Genomic DNA, 19,078 nt, shown 5'->3' with positions numbered 1-19,078 from the left:
CAGTTTTACTTTGAGGCTATTGTTCAATTGTCTGTTCTAGCTATGTCTTCACTCACCACTGCAAACTGCTCCTGGAATGACCTCAGCACGCCTGCGACAAGCTGTCCCTGTGCTCTGTCAAGATGGCACAGACGCCCACCCACCAAGCTGAAGCCTTTGAGAAACAGTTGTTGGAGCAGCTGGATGTGGAGGGAAGGCTGGGGTGTGCACAGGATGCATGTGGAAATAAGCAGACATGTTGTCTGGCAAAGGGCATTGCGGGCTTAAGAGGTCAGAGAGAAGGAGAAGAACAGAGTGTGAGGTGAGCAGCATGTAATATCGGAGCGATACGGAGTATTACAAATCAGGCCTCACTTACCTGGGGACGCTTCCATAGTTGCAATAATATGTTTCTTTGCTGGGCTGCAGCTGCACAAGTGCTCAGTCTTGATAAGCAGATCAGATGCTGCGCACCGAATCTGTTTATTTAAAACAAAGTCATCAGCACTTACATGTCAACTATCCATACCGTTGACTGTATAGAAATACAAGATTAGGCCAATTAGTGTGAAATATGTGCAACTCTCAAACAGAAGAACATCATCAACCAGCGCCACAGCCATTCAGTCCAGCACTGCTTTAGCAGGACAATATGCAACACAGGTGTGTGTGTGTGGTACCTCTTCTTGTTCCATTAGCAGAGTTTCTTTGCAGCATATGCCTTCTGAGAAGAAGAGCTTTACGTCCTTCACAGCCTTACTGTAGGATGGCGATCCTGCCAATAAAGAAGAGCAATGCTGAGTGTATCTGTCACCACAACGTTCACGAGGCTGTACACAAGGGCATGGTTAGCCATGCCTGATGGGCCTGTTGCTGACGTTCATAGGGTCTTTATTGCCACACGTGTAGAGCACAGTGAAATTCTTAACTCGTATGTGCTAATCAATGTGGAACACACTCTCCAGAGCCATGGTTAGTGAGTATAACTATCATACCTCGAAAACTTTCATATTCCTTATCTGAAATAACTGTTTGAGCCTAATAGTCTCACTAAAGCTAAACCTCAGAATATATGGAGCTTGTGCTCAAAGGGTAAGAGTTACTTATTCAGTTTACGCTTAAGCTATCCTCTACTTTATGAAACACAACTAGAGGGTGTGGACAAAATAAAGAAAACACCTAACACACTATTAATATGAAAAACCCAGTATGGAGAAGGACCTCTCTCTCTGTTGTCAGATTAGCTGTAGGCCTTGAAGAAAAACCTCGAGTTCTTTGGATCGATGAGAATGGTGGACATTTATGTTGCATCCTGCACTCCAGAACATTTCATGAAGCTTTAACGACTTCTGCTGATGAAGGAGACAATGAAAGGCATTTGAGTGCATTCTGGTGTTTGGGAAACCACACAAGATTTGGTGTAGCAGTGTGCTTGGGGGTGTCCTGAGAGAAGGGTTAGCAACATAAGGTGCACGTGGTCTGTAAAATAGCCGCATACTCCTTGGTGATTACGCGGCCATGAAGAGCAATCTTTGAAGCTAAAGACTCCTCCAAGACCAAATTATCCGTTACTGATCCCATCCCTCACTATGGTTAACAGCTGGCAACAGACATTGTGGGCCGAGTGTGGGTGACGGCGATCGCAGCTGCTGGCATTGCCACCAGGAGGGAAGACCCACTTGGGAGGCGGAGGGAAGAGAAAGTCACGATGGACTTGCTAAGGAGCACAACCTCAAGTCTTGGATGTTTCATTTATCAGTATTTATTTTTAATTTTGAATCTCCACAAGAGCACAGAGTTTTAACTGGATTATTTATTGTACCTGCCATGCACATTAGTATTTGGACTAAGATGTAAACATGCACTTTGCTGTTTGGCTGTTTGAACCTGGTTGTTGTCCCTTACTCGCCACTGTGCCCATCTTGTTTATAAGGGGGTCCAGAGAACAGTTTAGTGTTGGGCACACCACCCAGACTTTAAGATTCCCGACAGGCTGCAATCCTGCCAACAGAAAAACAACGCTAACATCTTTTAGCTGGAGTCCAGGCCTTACAGGGTCCACTCACCCAAATGTCCACATTCACTCACGTAAATTAAGTGGTGATTTTGAACTGGAGCTAAAACACATACATGGAGAGGGGCAGAACATTTAGCCGCCACAGTAAATTGAACGACGCTAGAAACTTTGCTAAACGAAATCTGACCAATTTTCACCGCTTCCCACCTATTTCTATTCCAGAAGAAATAAATATTGATCAGTCTTGAGGAATCAGACAGCATTTCTATAATATAGAAAAGCATTTTAAAGTCCCCTTCTTTCAAAGATCCCAGAGTACAGTGAGAAAAGGATCTCATACTCAACATTTCCGAAACGGAGTGGGAGGCAGGCATGCACAGAATTCACTCAAGCTCCAAATGCGCAAAGCATTCAATTATTCAACTTAAAATCTTTTAATCGAGCACATCTGTCTCGCTTAAAATTGCCCAAAATGTTTCCAGGATCCAAGCTGCGAACGTTGCAATCGAGCTCCAGCCTCACATGTTTTGGGCCTGCACTAAATTAACATCATTCTGGACCAACATTTTAAATGCCTGTCAGACAGCCTTGGTGTCACAATCCCTCATAACCCACTAACAGCTGTGTTTGGTGGACCCCCAGAGGGGCTTAAACTGGAGAAGGACAAGCAAACTGGAATTGCCTTTACCTCATTATTAGCACGTAGGCTTATTTTGCTCAACTGGAAGAATCTTAACTCATTTCTCAGTCAGTGGGTAACTGATGTTTTATATTATTTGAAATTGGAAAAAATCTAATTCTCACTTAGAGGATCTGTGCAGAACATTTTAAAACCTGGCAGGATCTAATTAATAACATTTTAGGATAAGCTTTTATATTGGGGAGAAGGATTCTCTTCCCTCTTTTCTACTCTTAAAAGTTTTACTCTGGCTGTTGGCCTTCCTCTCTTTCTCTTGGGTGGGGGTTGAACTGAATTTAGTTTTGTTAAGTTTGACTCGTTTGTATGGAATGTTACATTCTTTTAATAAATTCAATTAAGAAAATTAAATAGCATTATGTTATATATAATTCGCCAGTCTACTCACTCACTCACGTCTGTCCGAAGCCGTATGCGCAGTCGCCTTCTGCACAGCTGCCTAAAAAACCTTACGAGACCGACATCGGAGCAGGCGGCAGATTTACGGCCGCGAAAATTCAAAGAGAGAGGCGACTTTGATTAAAGCTCTAGAGGCCTGAAAGGCGATTTCGACTACAGCTCCAGGCCTAATTACGCATTCATTCAATACACCTTTATCAGGTTTGTGGTGCTTATACTTATTACTATTCCACTTGTGCCTGTTTCATCTTACGTTGTCGAAATGGGCCCTTTGTCTAGTATTAAATAAATTGAGGGAGTAAAGTAAGGTTTAAATCAGGGGTCCCTCACTCATGGTCCCGGAGGGCCGCAGTGACTGCAGGTTTTCGCTCCAACCCAGTTGCTTAATAAGAAGCACTTATTGCTCAAGTAACACTTCTGCTTCATTTTAGTTGTCTCACTTGTTAAGATTTTGAACCTTTATTGCTTATTTTAATCTTACATAGCTGTATTCTTTGTTTTTAATGGCTCCTAATTAGCAATAACATGACAAATGACAAAAGAAACCAACATTTCTCCATTTAGCTTGTTTCCATTTATACAAGTGTGTATTTATCATGCACTATTGGCTTTAATTAAATACTTGGAAGGAAAGTGAAGAGAAAAAAGTAAAGGACTGAGAATTACTCATCAATTTTTTAGACTTCAGATCATTTGGATGATATCCTTAGAAAGGGGAAGAAAATCTAGGATATGAGAATGAGTAGGCCTGTTAGTGCTTTAACTCTGCCATGTCATGAAATTAAATTATTGGCAAGAATTGCTTTCTAATTAAGCAACCGGGTTGGAACAAAAACCTGCAGCCACTGTGGCCCTCCAGGACTGTGATTGAGGACCCCTGGTTTAAATCATGCAAAAGCTGTTCATGCATTAATGGTCCCCCTGAGGCCGTGGACCCCTGAATCTCAGTACTATTTATCATGTCTGGCTGCAACAGAAATTTGCAGTTAACACCCACTGATGTTTTGAAAATTGGGGGGAAAAAAAAGTTCTTTCAAATAAAAATGGGAAATTTTGCCAAACAGTCCCTTTGTTCTGAGATAGCTGAGCTACTCGCCTTGCTTAGGCATTGGTCTCGTTGTAGAAAGAACAAGGCCAGTGATTGGCTGGGATACTCTCTACTTTTTACAGAATGCATTCCTTTCTTTCATTATTGCTGTTTCCCCAGACACTGATGTCATTTTTGATTTGCCTCATTTTTATTTTAAACATATTTTTTCTCTGCAGATTGCACTGTTATGATACTCCCAATGAAAGTCAGTGTATAACAAAACAACCGCCTCTTAGCTGGTGCGCGTGATTTGAAAGGGCATCAAGTGGTGTCGTTCCACTACTCACCATAAATGCCATTGTGGAGTAAATCTGTGCCATATTGGGCCCTCCAAAGGAACTGGTCATCTTTTCGAGCCTGCAGGGGATCTTCAGGTCCTAGAAGATCCAGCAGCCTCTTGACCGCATTCTCTCTTTGAAGACAAAGGATCAGAGATGGGGCTGAGGTCAGATACTCCACCTGGGACTCCACAAATGAGGGGTTCTGTTGAAGCAAGGTCAGAAGTGGCAGCAATTAATCTACCAGGGCATTGATGTTCTGGTGAACTCAATTAGAATCTGACGGTGGTATGACACAGTCATCAAAGCTGAACAAAAGGCTATGAAATAAGACTACTGAAAATTCCCAGACAAACCTGCAGCTGTGCAGGAGTAAGCAGTGCCAGTGCGCTTTGCTGGTCCAAACGGTGCACCTTGAGTCCAACCAGGTGGAAGCCTTCATGTTCCACCTTACAGAGGATTTTGCCAAGTGACCGAAACCAAACAGTTGGCTTGAGAAACATCACAGTGTACAGCATCTCGGCACCTAAGGAGAGGAATTGAGACATTAGGCAAAGTTCAATGAAGGTTCATAAAGATGAGGATTGGAAGGTAACAGCAGTAAAATGAACTGGGCTAAGGCCAGAAAATCCATATAAATACTACATAAAACACTAAATCCATACTGCTCACGCTTCCAGCTCTGTCTGCATCTTTATGGTGATTGATAGATGAGGTGTATTTAGTGGAGAAAGGCAGAATGTGGTCAAAAATGAAATTGAGATAAAAAAAAAAGACAAATCGGAGAACACGTCACATAATAATACAACATGGCCTTGAAGATGTTGGATTACATAACTCAGGGGAGTAATTCATAAGGGCTGATGGGTTACAAACCCCCTCAGATCTCAGCACTGCATTAAATTCCTTTGTGCAGCATAAAAGTATCAGCACAATAAGAAAGATCCTGACACCAAAACACTTCTTTCAACTGTTAACTTATTGTGTGTGTCAACGGCTTGAGGAAATTACCGTAGATCCTAACGTGTGCAAAACATCCAGCTACCATCTGCCTTCTTAATCTTCAATTCCTCCATTTGTTAAATTTGCTGCCGTTTATCAGCACAAACTTCATGTACCTGACCGTGTTATGGCACTTCAGTATTGACTGGGCTTGCTTAAACACTTTTTTCACATTACCACTTTATTTCAGCTTTTTTTTTTTTTAATAAAAACATCCACCCTAATGATAAAATAAAAGGACAAGAGGCTGTGTATCTGTCCAGATGCGATGTCTCTGCCATTCCAAAAGATGGCACATCACAAACATTTTTAGTAATAAAATGTATTGCATTTGTCATTCCAACAGATGGAGTGTTACAAAGCAACACTGCTTTTACAAATCTCATACCAAATGGCATATAACAGAGACATATGCATTTTTCATTCCAACAGATGGCGCATCATAAACTTTAACACTGCTTTCATGAATTCCATACAAATGTTATACAGTTAAGATGTTTGTAATGTATGGTGCACTGCAAATGTTAATAGTGAGGTCTACTTGGATTACTTAGATTTCAACCCATTTTAGACGGGCAGCACAACTGTTTTCCATCCATCCTTTATCCAACCCGCTATATCCTAACTACAAGGTCACGGGGGTCTGCTGGAACCAATCCCAGCCAACACAGGGCGCAAGGCAGAAAACAAACCCTGGGCAGGGCGCCAGCCCACCGCAGGGCGCACACACACCCATACACCAGGGACAATTTAGGATCGCCAATGCACCTAACCTGCATGTCTTTGGACTGTGGGAGGAAACCCACGCAGACACGGAGAGAACATGCAAACTCCACGCAGGGAGGACCCGGGAAGTGAACCCGGGTCTCCTAACTGCGAGGCAGCAGCGCTACCCACTGCACCACCGTACCACCCACAACTGTTTTAATTGTTGTAATATTAATAATAATAATAATGATGCTGATTGATGATAATACATTTTATTTCAAAGCGCCTTTCTAAACACCCAAGGACACCGTACAAACAATGAAACCATAAAACCAACAATAAGCAAACATGCATGTAAACCTACACATACACAGTACATACTGTATATCTATGGAACTGAAAATAAGCAAAATAAGAATACAGCCCAAGGTCACATAGTGTAAGCTAATCTAAACAGGCGAGTCCAAAGACAGGATTTGAAAATGGGTAGGGAATCATTGCCCTGAATATTTTGTGGTAGCGAGTCTCAGAGATGAGGTGCACTATGACTAAATCTCCACAAACCCAAGGAGACCATGCAGGGGGGATGATGAGGACACCAGATGTGGAGGACCTAAAAGTGTTGGAGGTAGAAACATAAATGAGGGCACAGAGGTATAACGGGGTAATGATGTGGTGTGCTTTGAAAGTAAGTAAAAGAATTTTCAAATCAATGCGAAGTTTTACTGGAAGCCAATGAAGCCGTTTAAGAGATGGAGTCCTGTGTTGTATGGAAGAGGTCTGAGTTAAAATACGGGCAGCTGAGTTCTGAACAAGCTGGAGTTTATAAAGAAGCTTATGCAGGGGACCAAAAGAAGCGAATTACAATAATCAATGTGGGACGAGACCAACATGTGAGAAAGGATAGTGGGGCTAGTGTGTGTGGGGGGGGGGGGGTCACAGGCGTGCAGTGCTACTGAGATGAAAAAAAAATAATAATAATATAATGAAAAAATAATGTAATCCAGTCACAAAACACAAGGAATGTAGCTACCATGCACCAATAAACAATACATAATAATTAGATAATTTTGGCATAAAATAATATTCACATAATAATTAGATATTTGCATAAAATAACATTCAAAAATATTTCATTTAAACAAAAAAATACCAGAAAAAAAAAACATTTTAAAAACTCCCAGGTAGTGGAAGCCGCCTTAATTTGGGGAGTTCATAAAAAATGCAATGATTATCATTGTAAGGTAGAAATACATAATAGGCAAGAGTAAGTGCATCAGATATTTGAAATAATAAAATGTGTGCATCAGTTTAAATGTTTAAAGTCTAAATATTCGTGACTGTAATAAAGATTTGTAATTTTCCACGCTCCGGTAGAGGTCGATAGAGAGCTAGTAAAGTAATCAAAAATCACATTAACTTCGTCATCGCTGAGCTTGAAATGGTCTAAAGCAGAGGTTCCCAACCTCGGGCCTGGGCTGCAGGTTTTTGTTGCAACCTGCTTCTGTTTTTAATTGGACTCCTGGGCTAATTAAGTGAACTGTTATTTCTCAAGTTCTGTGTTTTGAGAACAATATAGAAATTAGAAAACTAAGTTTGGTTAAAAAACAAATATATATATATATATATATATATATATATATATATATATATATATATAAAAACGTACCAAGCAGTTATATGAGAATAATGTATTTGTTTTTCTTTATAACAATATTTTCATCTCGACTTTCATTCTACATTTCCAGGTGTTCTGATTGTTTAATTTATTATCTACTAATTAGTGGGTCTGACGCTAAAGTTATTGCAGCCTTTCATCATTCAGTGTTGCTTACCTGGCTGTCAGTTCTGTTTATTTTAATTATCATTGTTAGGATACAACAAAGGGTGCAAACTGCACAACAAAATAACAAAACAATAGGACAACAACAAAAGAGAGGTAAGCATTTATAGCAAAAGTAGAAATATTTCTAAATGTGTTATAAATGTAAAAATTATACTGCTGTGCTTTTCTAAAGGCAGAATAAGAAAAGGGAAAAAAGGCCATCTAAATAAATGAGATCCATTATTATCAATAATTGTGAATTTGGCTGGAATAAAAACCTGCAGCCACCGTGGGTCGTCAGGACCGAGTTTGGGAAGCACTGATCTAAAGCAATATCATTTGTAACCTTCTAGGAGTGTCTCTTAGAGGGCTAGGACCACTGGTAAGGAACCAGATATCATATTTGTGATCAGCAACCTTGAAATAGCATAAAATGACACTCCGCATGCCCATATTATTGATCCCCACTATTTCAAAGTTTTGTGAAATGGAGTAACTTTGACTCCTCGTATGCCATTAGGGGGTCAGTTGACGCTCCTGCACAACTTCAAGTCCTTCTGATCATTTCTGCTTACACTTTTCATCAGAAACTTCAAAAGACTTTGTTGGACAGTTACCTTATCCAGAGATCTTGATCATACATTGTTCTTCTCTCTTGTTAAATGATGACATTTAAGATGTCTGACTTAAAGATTTACCAATGTTGTTACTTGTCCTAGTGTGATAAACACAAGGAACTCCAGTTTCTGTATTCCATCTTTGCCTGAAGAAGGGGCCCAAGTTGCCTCGAAAGCTTTGCATATTGTAATCTTTCTAGTTAGCCAATAAAAGGGGTCATTTTTATTTTGCTTGACTTCTCACTTTATGAGGGTGTAATCAAAAATGGCCTAAAACTGAGTTTCTTTGGGGGGGGGCTTAAAATAGGGGGGGAAACCCCAAAAAGCTTGACGTCTCATAACTAGACATCAAGTCAAGTCGAAGGGTGTATCATATGTGAGTAAGGAGGCAGCGGACCGCAAAAAACTACTCAAGCAATTTCAAAGTGTTCATTCTTAGGAACCCAGAAATGACAGAAAAGGCAAAAAAGGAACAGCCCGGTAAGGACGCACCCATTTCCAGTTTATCTGAACTCCGTGACCTGAACCAGTCACACAAATGACATCTGCAATAAATAACCAGCATGGACTTACTGTTCACCATGTACTTGAAGATGGACTCGGCCTGTAAAACGCGGTTTCTTTTTGCTGAAAGAGAGCAAAGCAAACAATTTATATGTACGAATAAAAGTGTCTTTGTATTGAGTGTTTTTCATAGAGGGGATCATCATGGTGCTTTAATAAAGCAATCAAGGAGGAGGAGGAGGAGGAGAAACAAAAAAAAGTATTTCAGCTCAGCCGCGTGGGAGCTCTGCCAGACAAGTAAACATCCACATTCAGTTTTAAGGGAGGTTGGCTTATAAAGTAACATGGCTGCCCCTCTGAAGACTGAAGATTGCAGAGCTGCATGCCATCAGTACTGTAAATGGTGCAGGAAAAAAAAGATACAAGAAAAAAAAAAACAGAAATCCTATCTGCCATACCACCCAGAAAGCACCTGGCAGAACTGTCTGGTATAATCAGATCGGTTATTTCAGAGACTCCTCCGAAGACAGCAGTCAGCATTGCTCAGAGTGCCCTTATATTATGGGCAGAGCATCCTGGAAACAAACGAGACAGCCAGCTCAGGTATGGCCGACAGTCAGTCCAGAGATGCAGTGCTGTCCGTCCGTCATCTTCTAATCCGCTTATTCCTGGACTGGGTTGTGGGGGGTGCTGGAGCCTATCTGAGGTAGCATGGAGTGGAACAAACCCTGGACAGGGCGCCAGTCCATCACACTGCACTGCACACACACACACCCGGGCCACTTTAGTATCACCAGCGCCCCTAACCTGCATGTCTGTGGATTTAGTTTTATTTCTGGGCCACACAGTTACTCAGCTGCAGTGAGTTTTTGCTGGTGACGGTGCTTGTTGTTATAGCCATCAAAGATGCTGCTGTCATTTAACTTTTAGGGCACCTCAGTTACAAAATTCATGTGGACAAGCCGATGATGCACTTTGTTTGTACATCAGCTGGTACTGCTAAACTATACTGGGGTTTTTAACATTTTTTTCACACATAATTTCAAGCAGTAGGGTGGTATGAAAACAAAGTTATGGAGAACATCAGGAACACAGATTTGTGTTTTCTATTAAATAAAATGAAGTTCTGTATCTTTTTGTCATTCTTGCATATCATGCCAATGTGTTGTGTGTTGGTCATACATGAAAGTCAGAATTTTGCTGTCCTCTGTTCCTCTGTACTTGTGACAGAATTATGGCCACTTCTACTGTTGCAGCAATAATCCACAAATCCACAATAATTACACCTGGTCATTGTCTGCGCCGAGCTCTGTGTTGTGATGTTGAGTCACGAATATCCTGAAAAGTGGTTGAAGCTTTGAAAAACACAGGCCAGGGCCCTCACTAGCCTGCCCAGAAAATGGCTTCACCAAAGCCCATAGAGTTGGCTGCTCTTCAAAGCCCACCGTCTCCCAAGGGTAACTGGAATGGCTAACAAATTGGCAGAGGGGCTTGGCCAAGAGGAAAACCAAACACGTGACAGGAGGGGCTAAAGATTGGGAAGTGGGTGTGGCAATACCATGCTGGGCTGCGGTTCAAGCTATGAAAGTCAGCAGACAGCTGGAAAGGGCGGGGTGAAGGTGCTGCCATGGAAACTGGCATGCAAAGTGAAATGGGCGCAGCTTACCCAGGCAACAGCCGAGCTTGTTTGCGGGTGGCAGAAACTTCAGTAAAGGACGAGCGAAGTCATCTGCTGGGAGAAAAGCAAGTTAGTTACCTGTAGTTGCTCACTAAAAAGAATTACATGATGCCCAACACCTTGTGTGAAAATGTAATTCCCCCCTTGGACTCCATAACCTGTAGCTGGTCATTTTGTGTTCAGTCGCGGACAATACTGTGGAGTAATTCTACCTTCTTATCAACACACTTCTGTTTCAGGGATGGCTCCTTACCTACCCTAATACTGCCAGCATAGGCTCCCCAAAGCTTAAACTGGTATAACTGGGTTCAGTAAATAGACTGGTGGATCACTGATCCAACCTGTAGGTCTTTGCTTTGAGGCAGAGAAATAAACAAGAGAAATGGGAAGACATGCAAGCTTTATAGAGACAGTGAATGGGCTGGAAAGTGAACCCAGGTCACAGGAGGTGTTTGGGCATTGCCGGCCACTGCACCGTTGTGCTGCCTTCTTCTATCCAACTACATTCTGAATGCGGTTTGTATTTGCTTAGTCATGGAAAGCAAGAACCAGAGTGAGCGAGGACAAGTCAAACCACACCCTGAATGGGACCCCATCCATTAAGTACAAGGAATAGTACTTAGTACATAGTTTTTTTATATGTTATTTACCACATGTGCTTTGTAGTGACGGGCAAGAAATTTTTTTAATCTCATGTTTTTATGGAGAATGGAGATAAGAAATTTCCTGATAGAACAGGACACAATGGTGACCAAGCATTGGACAACTGTTTCCTTAAGAGGGCCTTAGTCAGGGAGGTGACCAAGAACCCGATGGTCACTCTGTCAGAGCTCCAGAGGTCCTCTGTGGAGAGAGGAGAACCTTCCAGAAGGATAACCATCTCTGCAGCAATCCACCAATCAGGCCTGTATGGTAGAGTGGCCAGACGGAAGCCACTCCTTAGTAAAAGGCACATGGCAGCCCGCCTGGAGTTTGCCAAAAGGCACCTGAAGGACTCTCAGACCATGAGAAAGAAAATTCTCTGGTCTGATGAGACAAAGATCGAACTCTTAGGTGTGAATGCCAGGCATCATGTTTGGAGGAAACCAGGCATCGCTCATCACCAGGCCAATACCATCCCTACAGTGAAGCATGGTGGTGGCAGCATCATACTGTGGGGATGTTTTTCAGCGGCAGGGCCTGGGAGACTAGTCAAGATAAAAGGAAAGATGACTACAGCAATGTACAGAGACATCCTGGATGAAAAGCTGCTCCAGAGCGCTCTTGACCTCAGACTGGGGCAACGGTTCATCTTTCAGCAGGACAACGACCCTAAGCACACAGCCAAGATATCAAAGGAGTGGCTTCAGGACAACTCTGTGAATGTCCTTGAGTGGCCCAGCCAGAGCCCAGACTTGAATCCGATTGAACATCTCTGGAGAGATCTTAAAATGGCTGTGCACTGATGCTTCCCATCCAACCTGATGGAGCTTGAGAGGTGCTGCAAAGAGGAATGGGTGAAACTGGCCAAGGATAGGTGTGCCAAGCTTGTGGCATCATATTCAAAAAGACTTGAGGCTGGAATTGTTGCCAAAGGTGCATCAACAAAGTATTGAGCAAAGGCTGTGAATACTTATGTACATGGGATTTCTCAGGTTTTTTATTTTTAATAAATTTGCAAAAACCTCAAGTAAACTTTTTTCACGTTGTCATTATGGGGTGTTGTGTGTAGAATTCTGAGGAAAAAAATGAATTTAATCCATTTTGGAATAAGGCTGTAACATAACAAAATGTGGAAAGAGTGACGTGCTGTGAATACTTTCTGGATGCACTGTAGCTCTTTACTGACGGGTTCATGTGGTATTACAAACAGGAAGCTTATGACAGACATATCAAGTCGTGGGAAGCTTGATCTGTGCAGTCCGTCATCTTTCGTCACCACGCTGAAAGGATTTTCACCGGACAGAAGACAGAAACTTCTGCCCGGTCTCGGACGGAAGACATACTCTTCCGCCCGGAAGCTTCAAAGTGTTGGCTGTAGGTGTCCATTCTTATATACTGGTTGCTCCATGTGCAGGCTCCGATCCAAACAAGGACAGGACAGTACTCAAACCCCACCTTCAAACATACAGGAATAGCACAATGCCTGCATAAAGTTCTTATCCTCCCAACAAGTAAAGGTTTTTTGTGCTGACAGAAGACAGAAATATACTAGTCTGTCTTTAGGCTGACTATTCAATTCTCCAGCTGTCTGTAGCTCTCTATAGTCCTGTGCTTGGCTCGGCAATTCTAACTGCTGATGCTATGCCCCTCTGTACTTGTATGAATGAATCCATAACAATGGGCACAGAGAACAGTGACATTAAACTTAAATAAAAAAAACACACAGTATAACAACAACACAAAACAAAATTAAAAAAAAGTCCATGAACAAAATCTGGCATTACTTGTGTATTTAATCCAAACATCAAGTTATCAAGTCGTATGTTCACAATGTGCAAAATGCAAACATTTTTTTTACTAAAATATTGTGAAATAACCCCAGAAAATGAACATAGTCCACAAACAACCCCTTCACATGGGATTAGAACATTAGAACACTCTAGACGAGAACAGGCCATTCACTCCAACAAAGCTCGCCAGTCCTATTCATTAAATTCTTCTTAAAAAACTTCAAGTTGCGTTTTGAAAGTCCCTAAACTCTTACTGTCTACCACACTACTTGGTCGCTTATTCCAAGTGTCTATCGTTCTTCGTGTAAAGAAAAACTTCCTAATGTTTGTGTGAAATTTACCCTTCACAAGTTTCCAACTGTGTCCCTCGTGTTCCTGATGAATTCATTTTAAACTCGCCGTCTCGATCCACTGGACTAATTCCACTTTGTAATTTTAAATACTTAAATCATGTCACCTCTTAACCTTGTTTTGCTTAAAATGAAAAGGCTCAGCTCTTTTAATTTTTTTAATCTGTCACGCTTTTAAAATGAACTCAGGACTCTTGACCAATGAATGAGGGTTGGGTCTTCTTTTTAAAAAATAGAAGTTTTTGATATTGTTTGCTGTTGTCCAGTGTTGGTCGCCATTGTTTCCCATTCTAGCAGAAAATTCATGTCCTTTCTCCACAAAAAAAAAAAAAAAAAAAAAAAAAAGAATTCTTATCCAGCTCTACAAACTACACAGAATACAGAGATAACAAATTTTCTGATAGAATGTGCGTCTCTAGTGATTAACGCTGAACCACAACGAACAGCATAAAAACATCCAGGAAAAAAATCTCCCGTTACCTCTGGAAAGTGGAGCAAAGAACACAGAGGAAACAACGTTCACATGGAAACGAGCTTATGAATTGAAGACCCGCCTCTTCCCCTCATTCATTGGTCAAGAGTCCTGCCTTCAATTCAAATGCTCATTCATATATGTGTTTCCTCAGTGTTTCCAAAAGTATCCATTTAACAATATTTTAGCAAAAAATAAATACGTTTTACCCATTGTTAGCATAAAACTGGATGACTTGACATGTGGATAATGTAACTTGAGTAATGTGAAATTTCTTTATGGACATTTTAAAAATCGTTTGTCATTGTCCAGTGATGGTCACCATAGTTGCCCATTTTATAATAAAGTTTGTTGTCTCCATTCTCCATGAAAATGTTTTTCCAACCCAACAAACTTCATGGGTTACAACATAAAAATCATTTTTGGGTGAAGTACTCCTCTAAAGTATTCATCCATTAAAAATAATTAAAACCTAAAAAACGTTTTTTTGATGCTGCTATAAGACAATAATTACATATGGGTACTAAAAGCTAAGCAGGGTCCCCAGGAAGATCAAAGCAGTTAGCCCCTCATACCTGAAAGAAGTTCTTGCTCAGTAAAGAAGAGGGCAGCCTGGCGGAAGGCCAACTCAGGGGTGGGTGACATCAGCTTCTCCAGCCCGTTAGATGAATCCTGCAGGAGCTCTCGGAGGACAGCAAAGCCATTGACACGTCTCAGTGCCACTACCAAAGCAGAGCTGGATGCCAATCTTGCCACGCTGTCTTGCCACTGCTTGTCACCCACTTCAAATGGTGTCAGTTCTCGGGCAAGGGGCAATGAAAGGGTGGGCAACCACTTTAGGCCTAGCAGTTCAAACCCACCACCTTCAAGAGCTGCTAGAAAAGAAAAGCAAGGAGGAAAAGGGAATTTAGTGTGTTAAGTTTCAAAGGCCCTTAACCTGCAATTGCTGAGCGCTTTGAGTAGTGAGAAAAGCACTATATAAATGCAAACAATTATTATTATTATTTTCATTTTACTTATTTTGAAAAAAACTACAGCATGTTGCATGGGTTTTTCCAACAGAAAGCTGCTGTCCACCATAATAAAGGGTAAGTGTCTGTGTGTCTATCTGCATGCTGTGTCTCAGTCATTCCAACAGATGGTACATCAAAACATTTTTAGTATTAAATGGATTGCATTTGGCGAGGTGATGGGGGGTGTGCAAAATTGGGACGGTTCCTTACAGCAAAGTTTCAGTTTTGAAAGTAGTGGAAAAATTGTGACGCTGGGAGTTTAAATTTGAAGCGTAATTGTTCATAAGACTCAAAGACATTATATATGTACAATTCCCTAAGTGTTTTAATCCCGAACATTTTCCAAAGATTACATACTGCACAGGTATGAGAGGGTACAAAAAGGCGATTTTTGTGTAGAGATGCAACAGATAAGAGCTTCTCTGCCTTGACGTGCATCCTGGATTGGTTTCATATTCTGCGTGATTGGTGAGAATTGGATTATCGGTATATTGATCCTAATTTGTATTTACTGGGGTACAAAGACTGGCTTTTTTTGGACAGGATTTCCCCCTCTAGTGGGCATTTTTGGAACCATTAGGTACTTTTGTGCTTGTGAAGTTTTCAGTGGCATATAGCATGGATTAGGATATATTTTTTGGACATTTAAATACTGTTTGCTGTTGTCCAGCATCAGTCACCATTGAGTCCTGTTCTATCAGAAACTTTTTTCACAAAAATATAAGGTGTTGGGGTGTGAAATTGTGTATACAAGTTGATAAATATTTTGCACGTCTATATCTATAACTTAGACAAAGCAATGTAATATTAGTGTTATATCATTGATAGGAACAGTGGTGGTTGGATATTTGGCACATCCCCTTTTAGGACTGAGTCTTGTAATTTTATGATGGGGTCTGGAGAAGTGTCTAAAACCAGTTTGGCAAGTGATTCTCAGCAGGACTCTCTCAATCAACCCCCCACAGGAAAGCCAGACTACCCAGCTGGCAAGCATCAGCTCAACAAATGGTTTTGGGGGCAGTTGTGAAAGGTACGATGTGCCCCCATTGGTCAGAAGTATGGCTGTTTGGGATTGATTTGAATCAGAGGCCATTCTGTAGCACAATGCCCTATTGGCACAATGATTTGGACAAAGAATGTATAAATTCAGTTGCTTTACTCCTCCTTCTCTCACACCATCGTGATGAAGGAGCATCTCACACGCCATAAACTGAAAAGATGACCAACTCGGCAGCCATATTGAGACAGGCATGCGGCCTGTCCTGAAAAAAGCGGACTAAAAATAATGACTTAACTAAAGACATTTTGAGTAATTAAAAAGTCTGTGTGCCGCCTGAAACTACACACCAGCATTTATCAGGTTGTACGGTTGCCGGTATTCCAATGTACTTTGCTTATTGTTATTATGTTATGAATATTACCAATAATACATTATTTAAAGTTGTAACTTAACTCCTGCTTGTCTTTTACTCTATGTAATGGTCTGAGGTTATAGATGTAGAAGGGAAGGTGGGGAGAAGTTATAAAGTACAACACCTTATATGCAGTGGTACGTCTAGGGGATTTGAGGCCTTCTGACAAAGGCTAAACATTAAAGAATACAAAAGGGGAAAGTAGAGGAACAAAGAACTCTACCAAGACAAATCATAAGGTTAAATATTTTTCTTAGCCACAACTACAAACTACATAGGGTAAGTCAAATAAAAAAAAATATAATTTTTGGGAGGAGTATTAGGTTATGCTGTACAGAGGGCTCCATCCCCTGCTTGCTTTGCTCACCCACCTCTGGGTTTGGTTAACCGGATATACAATTTTAAGAGATTGCTATTTTCATAGGAATTGCTACATATGCATTATTTTCACTTTTACTTTAAAACTTTAGAAAAACAATATTTGGAATTAACTTTTCTTCAGGATCGCATTGAATTTTGATTCTGTGTTTGGACTTACATCGTGACAACACAACGTATAACTACCTGTGAGTGAATATCGTTTCTTTCTCTCTAATAAATAAAACGACTTTTTCGAATGTTTGTCCATACTCTTTCTTCTTCGCTTAGTCTTTGACGTGTCATCTAAAACGTATAAAATTATTGTCCTGATAAAATTTATAAGAGCTAAGAGCGCAGGAACTGTGTGTCTGGCAAAAGCATTGACACGGCTGAGAGGTTAGATGACCGTGGTCTTGTTTGAAAATAGTTGTAAGCAGGGCGTGACTTGAAAGAATGTCATGTAAAAGTCTCCGTCTCACAGGACTTCATACTGCCCAGCGTTTTTGGAATCTTTAAATTCTCGCTGGCAACACGAATTAGATGATCTACAAGTCTCCAACTTAAAGTTTAAATCCAAACAATATATTCGATCTCTTTTCGCTGTTCCGTTATTTCAGAGTAATAATTCCCATTTGTTTGCGCTAATGCGATCTTTCCTATCCTTTTTTTTGAGACTTTCGAATTTTCATACTTCCATTATCTCTAATCTGCTCTGCATGTGTACCGCACCAACATTTTTGAATTCTTTACGATATTCTACTTTGTCATCTACTCTTTGTCCTTTATTTCTGGCCCCGGGCTTGGACTCACGGGACGTATATGTATTTCTCCAAGAAAATCATGTCTCGTCTCCTTCCAAGATTTTTTTTTATAATAGAGAGAAATATAAATCAGCTAATTAAATACATTTCCAAAGTCATACATAAACATTAAATAAACTGCCACATGAAGACCTTTTTATTTTTTTTTCTTACCTTCCAGGGGGGAATCCCCTCTTAGAATTTTACGAAGAAAAAAGTTTCCAGGTCTGCTTATGTTCTGGCCTGTCAGTGTAAGGATGACAACTTGTTCAAGTTCGGGTTTTGAGGAGAAAGTGCGCACCGACAGCATGTCCATGAGTACACTTCCACAGTCAGGCACTGCCCACAGAGTGCCACCTGCCAGTGAAACACGGGAGTCAGAACTGAAGCGGCCATGAATTGGGAGCAAATGGAGAAGCAACTGAATGATGGTAAACTTACCCAAAGTGCGCAAGATGACCTCATTGTAGGGAAGCGTGTGGAAGCACAGTCCAGGTTCTAGTCCGGCTTCGAAGGAGAATCTTCTACAAACAGTGGCAAGCAACCCTTGTTCAGAAAACTCGTTCATTAATCCTGCAAGGACAAATATTCACTCATTCCACAAAGCTGCTTATTTGAATGCTAAGTCACAGGGAGTGTTGACTGAAAAATGGAACCGAACCATAGCTGGGATGACAATCCATACACCCATCCAAGCTCTCTCCCATTGGGCCAGTTCAGAGTCACCAATGAACCCAGCATGCATGTCTTTTATATGTTGGAGGGAAACACAGGCACAGCCGGAGTAGGACAAGGTGAGCTTTGCCCATTCTGCTAGGTTAGGTGGCACACATAGCCTGTCATAACAGCAGATTTTACAGGGATTTAGAAATCCAGATTCACCTTCCCCCAGCTTGCACTCCAAAGTAAGTGACGGAATTCCATTTTGTACAAAACGCAGCCAGTACTTCATCTGAAAACAAAGGTGTAATTTCAGAGTTGAACTGACATCTTCTGACCAAAAAGCGCCAAATGGACACTCGAGTCCAAACAAAGAGCTGTAAATTCAATGAGTGACAACTATGCTGGACAACACAGCACACCTATAAGAAGGCAATGATTTTGTAAATGGAAGTGACGTTAATCCAATCACGAGAGGTAACACTTCTTTCCTTCAGACACTAGCTGTACTCACGCAGGGGGACTCTCTCTGAAATGAGCACTTGAGCTCTCTAAAAACTCTCACTGAAACCAAAAAGCTGATGAGCCACTCTCTCTTTGGGAACTGAGAGATGACAATCCTGTCTCTTTGTGGACCTGAACGCTGAGATCCACTTGGCTAAGACAAGCTGTGTTGTAGAACTGAAGTCCAGTCTGAGAAGACAGAGAAGCAGCCATTACTTCATGAAGGGAACTTCAGCTTCTAAACTCTTGTGCCAGAATACACTTTACCCTATGAAGTCGCA

At 41.2% G+C, this 19,078-nt stretch overlaps 1 protein-coding gene across 3 annotated transcripts in view; it reads right to left on the bottom strand.

Annotated features, from left to right (window-relative positions):
• The window catches only part of LOC114661122 (dynein axonemal assembly factor 8), a 55,774-nt gene that overhangs the window by 2,119 nt on the left and 34,577 nt on the right, over window positions 1-19,078 (bottom strand). For 2 of the 3 annotated variants that reach the window (XM_028814264.2, XM_028814267.2), the window contains exons 20-29: window positions 18,075-18,206; window positions 17,808-17,990; window positions 14,624-14,923; window positions 10,783-10,845; window positions 9,186-9,239; window positions 4,817-4,986; window positions 4,470-4,665; window positions 660-754; window positions 359-458; window positions 57-262 (exon numbers count right to left, since the gene is read on the bottom strand). In XM_028814264.2, coding sequence (XP_028670097.2) covers window positions 57-262; window positions 359-458; window positions 660-754; window positions 4,470-4,665; window positions 4,817-4,986; window positions 9,186-9,239; window positions 10,783-10,845; window positions 14,624-14,923; window positions 17,808-17,990; window positions 18,075-18,206 — 1,499 coding nt within the window. The remainder of the gene's footprint in view (window positions 1-56; window positions 263-358; window positions 459-659; window positions 755-4,469; window positions 4,666-4,816; window positions 4,987-9,185; window positions 9,240-10,782; window positions 10,846-14,623; window positions 14,924-17,807; window positions 17,991-18,074; window positions 18,207-19,078) is intronic. The other variant, XM_028814265.2, reaches the window with a different exon arrangement.

This window comes from Erpetoichthys calabaricus, chromosome 11 (assembly GCF_900747795.2).
Source record: "Erpetoichthys calabaricus chromosome 11, fErpCal1.3, whole genome shotgun sequence".
NCBI lineage: Eukaryota > Metazoa > Chordata > Cladistia > Polypteriformes > Polypteridae > Erpetoichthys > Erpetoichthys calabaricus.
The sequence above is the reverse complement of the archived record's forward strand: the minus strand, read 5'-3'. Positions and strand labels throughout refer to the sequence as shown.